The 9,376-nt window shown below is 52.1% G+C and overlaps 1 protein-coding gene across 1 annotated transcript in view; it reads right to left on the minus strand.

Moving 5' to 3' along the window:
• The window catches only part of OTOP1 (otopetrin 1), a 36,326-nt gene extending 32,806 nt beyond the window's left edge, over positions 1-3,520 (minus strand). Inside the window, exon 1 of the mRNA XM_023206701.2 lies at positions 3,094-3,520. Within this exon, the coding sequence (XP_023062469.1) occupies positions 3,094-3,496 (403 nt within the window). The 5' untranslated portion in view covers positions 3,497-3,520. The remainder of the gene's footprint in view (positions 1-3,093) is intronic.
• Positions 3,521-9,376: the final 5,856 nt, after the last annotated feature.

Genomic DNA, 9,376 nt, shown 5'->3' on the forward strand with positions numbered 1-9,376 from the left:
AGATGAATAAATGAATGATGACAGAAGCTCCAGGGAAGAGGATGATGGTTCTGGGAAGTTAACTGCACTTCAATATAAAGAAGAGCATTCCTTGGATAAGCACAGACTGACAAGAAGAAGAAGGAGAAGGAGAAGGAGAAGGAGAAGAAGGAGAAGGAGAAGGAGAAGGAGAAGGAGAAGGAGAAGGAGAAGGAGGAGGAGAGAAGGAGAACATTCTAAATGCACCAGGCCAGGTGTGGTGGCTCACGTCTGTAATCCCAGCACTTTGGGAGGCAAAGGCAGGCAGATAACCTGAGCTCAGCAGTTTGAGACCAACCTGGCCAACATGGTGAAACACTGTCTCTACTAAAAAATAACAAAAACTAGCTGGGTGCGGTGGTGTGTGCACCTGTAGTCCCAGTTACTCAGGAGGCTGAGGCAGGAGAATCACTTGAACTCTGGAGGTGGAGGTTGCAGTGAGCCATGATCGAGCCACTGCACTCCAGCCTGGGCAATAGAGTGAGATTCCATCAAAAAAAAAAAGAAAAGAAAGAAAAACAACAAACAAACAAAAAAACAGCAGGGGAGAGAGGAAAAGAAGAAGGAAGACAAAGAAAGGAGAGAGACAGGGAAGAGGGATGGTGGAGAGGATAGAGGAAGGAAGAGAGGAAGAAAGGATGAAGGAGGAGAAGAGAGAAAGAAAATGAGGAAAAAAGAAGGAAAGGGAGGCCGGGCATGGTGGCTCACACCTGTAATCCCAGCACCTTGAGAGGCCGAGGCAGGTGGATTATGAGGTCAGGAGTTCGAGACCAGTCTGGCCAACATGATGAAACCCCGTCTCTTCTAAAAATACAAAAAATATCTGGGCATGGTGGCAGGCACCTATAATCCCAGCTATTCGGGAGGCTGAGGCAGGAGAATCGTTTGAACCCAGGAGATGGATGTTGCAGTGAGCCAAGATTGTACACCATTGCACTCCAGCCTGGGAGACAGGGCAAGACTCCATCTTAAAAAAAAAAAAAAGAAGAAGAAGAAAAGAAAAGAAAAAAAGAAGGAAAGTGAAAGAGGAAGGAAGGGGAAGAAATAGGGAGGGAGGGAGGAGGAAGAAAGGAAAGGAGAAGGAGGGAAGGAAGAAGGGAAAAAAAGGATAGAGGAGAAAAAGAAGTGAGGAACAGAAAAGGGGGCTTTGACTGCATGAAAGCACAGGTGAAGGCTCATGTGTATAATCCTTTTTAGCCTGTGTAAGTCAATATCCTAAAACAACACTTTGTGCCTTGTTTTAAATAGTACCAGATTCACTGTCATTCACAGAATCACAAAACCATGAACTTCCCTAAAACAACCATTTTCAGAACAGGAATTTGGACCACCCTGCAATGGTATCAAATTTTCCCAAAAGCAAGATAGTAGATCCAGTCCCTGAGCCTAAGAAGCCTAAAATCTCATCTGGATGATAAGGTTAATATCTAATAGTCATAATACAAGGCAGGAATGGACAAAGACCAAAAGACCTTTACAGAAAGAAGGTCATGGTGGTCCATGGAAGTGAGGAGTAATTCCTGGCAGGCATTTGGAAAGAAGGTGGCATCTGGCCAGGACCTTTGAAAGAAATGTGGAAAGGAGGCCTAGTGTGTGCTGGGCAGCCACCTCGTCAGTCACTGGATCCTATCCAGTGCGGGATCCCTGTTCTACAGATGCTGAAACCAGGGTTCAGGGTAAGGGAGGCAATCAAGTAACTTGCCCAAGCTCATGCATGCAAGGAACACGGAAGCCCCACTCTAATGGAGATTTAAATTCAGGTCTAATATGAGAATCCAAGTGGCCATGTGTGATGTGTCGGACCACATGGTGTGAAATGCACCCAGCCTCTCCCGGGAAGGTTACTCAGACAGAGGCTTTCTTCACAAGCATGCTCCCCATGACCTCCTCCCTTTCACCTGCACCATGTCTGTCTCCCATTCAAGACTGGCAGCTCCAGCCAGGCACAGTGGCTCATGCCTGTAATCCCAGCATTTTGGGAGGCCAAAGCAGGAGGATCCCTTGAGGTCAGGAGTTTGAGACCAGAAGACAACACAACGAGTCCCTATCTATACAAAATAAAACAAAACTTAGCCATGTGTGCAAGACCATGTGTGCTGGAACTCCAGCTATTCAGGAGACTGAAGTGGGAGGATTGTTTGAGCCCAGGAGGAAGAGGCTGTAGTGAGCTGTGATTGTGCCACTGCACTCCAGCCTGGGAAACAGAGCAACACTGTCTCAGAAAAAAAAAAAATAAGTGGCAGCCCCTTGAGGAAGGGAGAGTTCCTATCTTGACAATTTCAGTCAATGCCTGTGAGTACCAGCAGGAGCCTCTATCCCTCTCTGCCCCACTCTGCATCCACGCATTCATTACTTCATTCATCCCCCCCTCCCATTTTCTCAACACCCACTTCGTGCCAGGCCCTGAGGTGGCTCTAGGACCGAGAGACAGGGATCACAGAGCTCCCCAGTGGAGTGGAGGGTACAGACATGTGGACAAGAACACTGGGGCCCAGTGCGGGCTGGGGGCGTGTGGTCAGACCTGCAAAGGGGGGAAGAGAAGGGGGTCGGAGAAGCTTCGCGGGGAGAATGGGGTGAGGCCTGAACCCTGTCTGGGAAAGCAGGGAGGCAGGCGGGAGAGTGGAAAAGACATTCCTGGAGGAGGAAACCCAAGGTGCCGAGTGTGCAGAGGCAGAGATTCTGTGAAGGGAGAAGAAAGTCCGCGAGAATGACCCCAGGACAGGATGAGAACAAAGGAGGGGATCAAAGGAAACGGGCCCTCTGGGGTCGGATGCTAGAAGGCCCTGAGTGCCAGGAGAGGGAGTGTGGCCTCCATCATGGGGTCAGTAGGGCCACTGCATAGCTTTAAGCCAGGGAAGGACTGGAGAGATTTCTGTGACTGTAGCTGTAATGATGGAAGCGTCTGGGAAAGAGAGAGGAAAGAAGGGCAGACGGGAAAGCAAGGAAAGATGCACAGAGACCAAGGCAGAAAAAGCTGAAGGGAAGACGGCAGCGGTGGGAAATGCGCAGAGCCGCCTCAGGATGCAGCCAGCGGGCGAGGAGGCCGAGACCCGCTCGCCCGGTGCCTGGACTCACCGCGCAGCCAGCCGGCGCCGGCGTGCGTGTCCTTGAGGCGGAAGAGGCGGCGGTGCGCGGAGCTGCGGCCCACGTACCACAGCATCCACAGCAGTTGCAGCAGCATGAGCGCCGTCAGGAAGCACAGCAGGTCGCTCTTGCCCACGCCCGCGGCATGCACCGCCCAGGCCAGCAGCAGCAGCAGCCCCGCCACGAACACGATCAGCCCATACTGGCTGCTCAGCGTCTCGGCCAGCTTCTGTGGGACGCTGGCGCGCACACCGCCCCGCTGGGGGATCGGGGACTCCGGGGACCTCGGGGCCGAGGGGGAGGGAGGCGGGCTGGCCGCGGGCCCCGACGACCCCACGACCGAGGTGCTCGCAGCTGCCTGGGGCGAGGCGGGCGACCCCAGGCCCTCGAGCATCTTCGAGACACCCGCGCCAAGTCTGGTCCCGGGGGTGGCTACCGTCGGGCTCCGCCTGCGCTCCTGGCTCCTGTCCTTGGCCCGACGCCTCTGCCAACCAGCACCCCCCTTTTCAACTCCCCTCCTGTTCCTACTCCACGCCCCTGCCAACCTGCCCCCTCTCCTGTCACCTCCCGACGCCCGCCCTCCCCTCTTCTACCCCTTCGTCCTCCGTCAAGGTACCACCCTGTCCACTTACCCAGCGCCCCACCCCGCTGACCCAGGATTCTACGAGCTCCCCTGCCCACTGCCTCTCACTAGGCAACGCCCCGGGCAGCCCCCTGCCCGCTCCGGGACCCACGCGGACAGCTCCCCGCTCCTGATCCCTGGGACACAGGCCAGCACTGCCGAGACACTTGCGCGTCCTCCCGCACCTCCCCCCCGCGCGCCCAGCCCCTGCCCGCCGTCTGCAGCCCTCACCCCTGCGCCGACGCCCGCCCACCCTGCCCCTGTCCGGGCGCCCCGGAAACCCTGGGTGACGAGAGGTGCCTCCCGGGGTCGCGGGATTGCGGGGCTGGGGAGAGGGGGTCTCCTGGAGCCAGCCCGAGGGGGTGTGCGCGGGGGTGGGGGTGGCTGTTGCCAAGTGGGGTGCCCGGGGCTCCCCAGGGGCGTGCGATGCTCCGGGCCTTCCCCGAGGGTCTCCGTTGGGGAACCCAGAGGTCCAGGTGATCCTGCCTGGGTCCGTGTCCGAGCGTCCTTTGGTCTGTCCTCGTCCCTGCGTATTTCCGTATTGTCTTCTCTGTGCGGGTCACTCTGGCCGTCTGTCTTCGGGTGTGTCTGGTTAGGGGTGGAGGAACGCCCGTCACTGGCTCTCTGAATTGGGGGAGGGGCCGCCTTCTGTGGGTTTTTCTGTTTGTCCGTCTGGTGTGCCTGTGTGTTGGCTGCGAGATGCCCCGACGCGGAATAAGACCTGAGTCACTTTCTAAGAAGAGACCATCCCGTACCCTCTTCCCAAGGAGCGGCAGCCATTCCAGACCGAGAGGAGCTGGAATGGGGGACGCCCCAGGGTCTGCCCTAGGGCTACCCGCGCCCAAGCCTCTCCACCAGCCCCTTCCAAAGCCCCGGTGCCCGCCTAGCACCGCCTGCTCCCGGAAGGGGATGCGTCCGCCAAGGCTCCCCGCTTGGGTGCCGCTAAGCGGAGGTCTGGGAAGTTTCTGCAGAAGAGCGTCCTACGGGTCAGGCGTGGCTGACAGGAAGGCGCCGGACCCCAGCCGCAGGTTGGAGAGGGGAGTTGGGAGCCAGGCGGGGGCGAGTCAACATCCCACCATGCAGCAGCCCAGGGCTGGGCCTCGGAAGACACCCTTTCTCTCTTGGTTTAAGGCTCTTGACGTCTTGAAATTCTTAATTTTTGAACAAGAGGGCCCATATTTTTGTTTTGCGCTGAGCGCAGCAAATTGCAATAGCAGGTCCTGACTAGTAAAGGAGGGGCGGGTAGCCCTGGGCCGGCAAGGAGTCAACCTGGGGGACCCTGCCTTGCCACCATCATTCTTCCAATTCATGCGTTCATTCATTTGATCAACACATATTTACGTGTTGACTTATGAATCATTTGCTGGTCTCTGTTCTAGGCGCTGGGGTTTCAGCTATGAAAGGCTCTGCTCAGGTGGAGCTGATGTTCAGGCAGAGAAACAGCAATAGACAAACAGCTAATGAGCCCTCACTGGGAAGCTGGGGAGCATGACCTGTGAGACTTAGCCCTCAACTTCTAGGAGCTTGTGGGTGGAGACAGAGTAAGCAGCACAGCACCCTTAAGCAGGGCTAGAAGAGGGGCCTGGGAGGAACCCAGGTCTACAGGAAGGCTAAGAGGTTCAGGGAGGAGGCAACACCTGCACAATCTTCTTTCTTTATTTACTTTTAATAGAGACAGGGCCTCCCTATGTCTCCCAGGCTAGAATGAAGTGGTGTGATTATAGCTCACTACAGCCTGGAACTCTGGGGCTCAAATGCTCCTCCCACCTCAACCTCCCGAATAGCTAAGACTACAGGTGTGTGCTACCACGCCTGGCTCTTTTTTTGTGTTTGTTAGGTTGTTGTTTTTTGTAGAGACAGCGGTCCCGCTATGTTGTTCAGGTTGATCTCAAACTCCTGGGCTCAAGCCATCCTCCTACCTCAGTCTCCCAAAGCATTGGGATTATAGGCTCAAGCTACCGCGTCCGGCCTCCTGTACATTCTTTAGGCTTAGGAGTGGATGGCCAGGCGGAAGGGGGCGGGGTCTGGAAAGGCAGTCCAGGAAGAGGATCCAGTAAACCTACTAGGAACCCTCCACATTCTCCCCTCCTCTTCCTACCAATGGATGCCTGGGGGCCTGAGCTGAAGATGGAAGAGGCAGTCTGCCTGTCTCCCCAGTGACTGGTGAGGCAGCTTCCTCTCCTGAAGCTGGACCTTACACAAGTGAGAAATAAATTTCCATTGTGCTAAGCCACCACAAGTCTGAAATGTTCCAGTAGTTAGCAGTACCTTAACCCGCTGTATACAAAGATAAATAACGCGCAGTCACCATCTGAAAATCAGGTGGAATGCCTGTCCCTGGGCTACCTGCATTTTTTTTTTTTTGAGATGGAGTCTCACTGTGTCACCCAGGCTGGAGTGCAGTGGCACAATCTCGGCTCACTACAACCTCTGCCTTCCAAGTTCAAGCGATTCTCCTGCCTCAGCCTCCCGAGTAGCCGGGATTACAGGCATCTGCGACCATGCCTGGCTAATTTCTGTATTTTTAGTAGAGATGGGGTTTCACCATGCTGGCTAGGCTGGTCTCAACTCCTGACCTCATGATGCACCTGCCTTGGCCTCCCAAAGTTCTGTGATTACAGGCGTGAGCCACCGTGCCTGGCCTGCATTTTTTTTTAAGATGCAATGAAATGAAAGTTTCTGGAGGCTAAAGTCAGCCCCCTTTATTGTAATCTCAAGACAATGTTAAAACTAACTGAGACCCTATAATCCTAGCACTTTGGGAGGTCGAGGCAGATCACCTGAAGTCAGGAGTTCGAGATTAGCCTGGCCAACATGGTGAAACCCCATCTCTACTAAAAATACAAAAAATAGCCAGTGTGGTGATGCGCGTCTGTACTCCCAGCTACTTGGGAGGCTGAGGCAGGAGAATCGCTTGAACCCAGGAGGCAGAGGTTGCAGTGAGCCAAGATTGTGCCACTGGACTACAGCCTGGATGACAGAGCGAGACTCCATCTAAATAAATAAATAAATAAATAAATAAATAAATAAATCAGAGATTTACCCACACTGTGTTCTGCCTTCCACCGGTGAGATATTTTTTAAAAAATCTGAGCCACACGGGGCCCCCAATTTCTTATGACTGACCCCTGCTCTGTGGTGGGCAGATACAAGGGGTCAGATATGATGCTCTGGTAGCACCCAGGCCTTCTGTTTTCACCACATTTGGCGCATCTTACCCCTGCCCACACTGTGTCCTGAGAACTGTGTGGCATGGCTCAATCAGTGTAAAAGCTGGAAACGTCCTGACCAGGCACCTGCCCCCCAGTGATGATTCAGTACCACGCAGATGGACAGGCAGACATGCTGCCCTCAGACATGGGCTCCCTTCTTTATTTTTTTTAAATACTTTAAGTTCTAGGGTACATGTGCACAACGTGCAGGTTTGTTACGCATGTATACATGTGCCATGTTGGTGTGCTGCACCCAGTAACTCGTCATCTACATTAGGTATTTCTCTTAATGCTATCCCTCCCCTGTCCCCGTACCCCACAAGGGGCCCCAGTGTGTGATGTTCCCCACCCTGTGTCCAAGTGATCTCATTGTTCAATTCCCACCTATGAGTGAGAACATGCGGTGTTTGGTTTTCTGTCCTTGCGATAGTTTGCTCAGAATGATGGTTTCCAGCTTCATCCATGGCCCTACAAAGGACATGAACTCATCCTCTTTAATGGCTGCATAGTATTCCATGGTGTATATGTGCCACATTTTCTTAATCCAGTCTATCATTGATGGACATTTGGGTTGGTTCCAAGTCTTTGCTATTGTGAATAGTACTGCAATAATCATACATGTGCAGGTGTCTTTATAGTAGCATGATTTATAATCCTTTAGGTATATATCCAGTAATGAGATCGCTGGATCAAATGGTAATTTCTAGTTCTAGATCCTTGAGGAATTGCTACACTGTCTTCCACAATGGTTGAATTAGTTTACAGTCCCACCAACAGTGTAAAAGCGTTCCTATTTCTCCACATCCTCTCCAGCACCTGTTGTTTCCTGACTTTTTAAAGATCGCATGAGCTCCCTTCTTCCAGTGAAGATGATGGGATTTCACAAGGCCAGAGGCCCCCTAGCACACTCAGCTACCAGAGATAATAGAAGGTCTCAAGGGGCAATTAGAACATTTTGCCCCCAGTCACCTTTGGTGGTAGCTATGTAATCCCAGTATTTTTAAGAACAAAAGAGTTAGTGTATCTGTTTCTTTTCTTTCTTTCTTTTTTTTTTTTTTTTTTTTTTTGAGACAGCGTCTTACTCTATCGCCTAGGCTGGAGTGCAGTGGTGTGATCATGGCTCACTGCAACCTCTGCCTCCTGGGTTCAAGTGATTCTCCTGCCTCAGTTTCCCAAGTAGCTGGGATTACAGGTGCACACCACCATGCCTGGCTAATTTTTTGTACTTTTAGTAGAGATGGGGGTTTCACCATGTTGGCCAGGCTGGTCTCGAACTCCTGACCTCGTGATCCACCCACCTCAGCCTCCTAAAGTCCTGGGATTACAGGCGTGAGCCACCAAGCACAGCCAAGTGTATTCATTTCTTAGGATGGGTGTAACAAAGTGCCACTAACTGGGTGGCTTTAAAACAATGAAAATTTATTCTCTCAGTTTGGGAGGCCAGAAGTTCAAAATCTAGATGTCAGAAGAGCCAAGTTCCCTCTGAAGGCTCCAGTAGCGCTGGCCTCTTCCAGTTTCTGCTGGTTGCTGGCAACCCTTAGCATTCGTTGCCTTGTGGCTGTATCACTCCAATCTTTGCCTCTGTTGTCATTTAACCATCTTTCCTCTGTATCTGTGTCTCTTTTCCTCTTCTTATAAAGACACCAGTCATAATGGGTTAAGGGCCCACCCTACTCCAGTATGACTTCATTGTAATTTACAACTTAATTAAATTTACAAAGATTCCATTTCCAAATAGGGCCACAATCAGAGGACCAGGGGTTAGGATTTCAACAGATCTTCTGGTGAGAGAAAATTCAAGCCATAACACACAAATGATAGTCAAGATATGCAATTAACCTATGCATCCATCAATGGACGAATGAACAAAGAAAATGTGTGTATGTATACACGTTGTATACATACAGAACAGAGTACTATTCATTCAGCCTTCAAAGGAAGGAAATGGCCAGGCACAATGGCTCACGCTTGTAATCCCAATACTTTGGGAGGCCATGGTGGGTGGACCACTTGGGCCCAGGAGTTCAAGACCAGCTAGGCAACATGGCAAAACTTCAACTCTACAGAAAAAAACAAAAAACAAAAAAACAAAAAAGCCTGAGCGTGGTGGCTCACGCCTGTAGTCCCAGCACTTTGGGAGGCCGAGGCAGGTGGATCACCTGAGGTCGGGAGTTTGAGACCTGCCTGACCAACATGGAGAAACCTCATCTCTAGTAAAAATGCCTATAATCCCAACTACTCAGGAGGCTGAGGCAGGAGAATCACTTGAACCCGGGAGGCAGAAGTTGCGGGTGAGCCGAGATCGCGCCACTGCACTCCAGCCTGGGCAACAAGAGTGAAACTCTGTGTCAAAAAAAAATATATATATATATTAGCCAGACCCAGTGGTGCGCACCTGTAGTCCCAGCTACTTGGGAGGCTGAGGTAGGAGGATCATTAG

This window comes from Piliocolobus tephrosceles, chromosome 3, assembly GCF_002776525.5.
Source record: "Piliocolobus tephrosceles isolate RC106 chromosome 3, ASM277652v3, whole genome shotgun sequence".
In the NCBI taxonomy this organism is placed as follows: Eukaryota; Metazoa; Chordata; class Mammalia; order Primates; family Cercopithecidae; genus Piliocolobus; species Piliocolobus tephrosceles.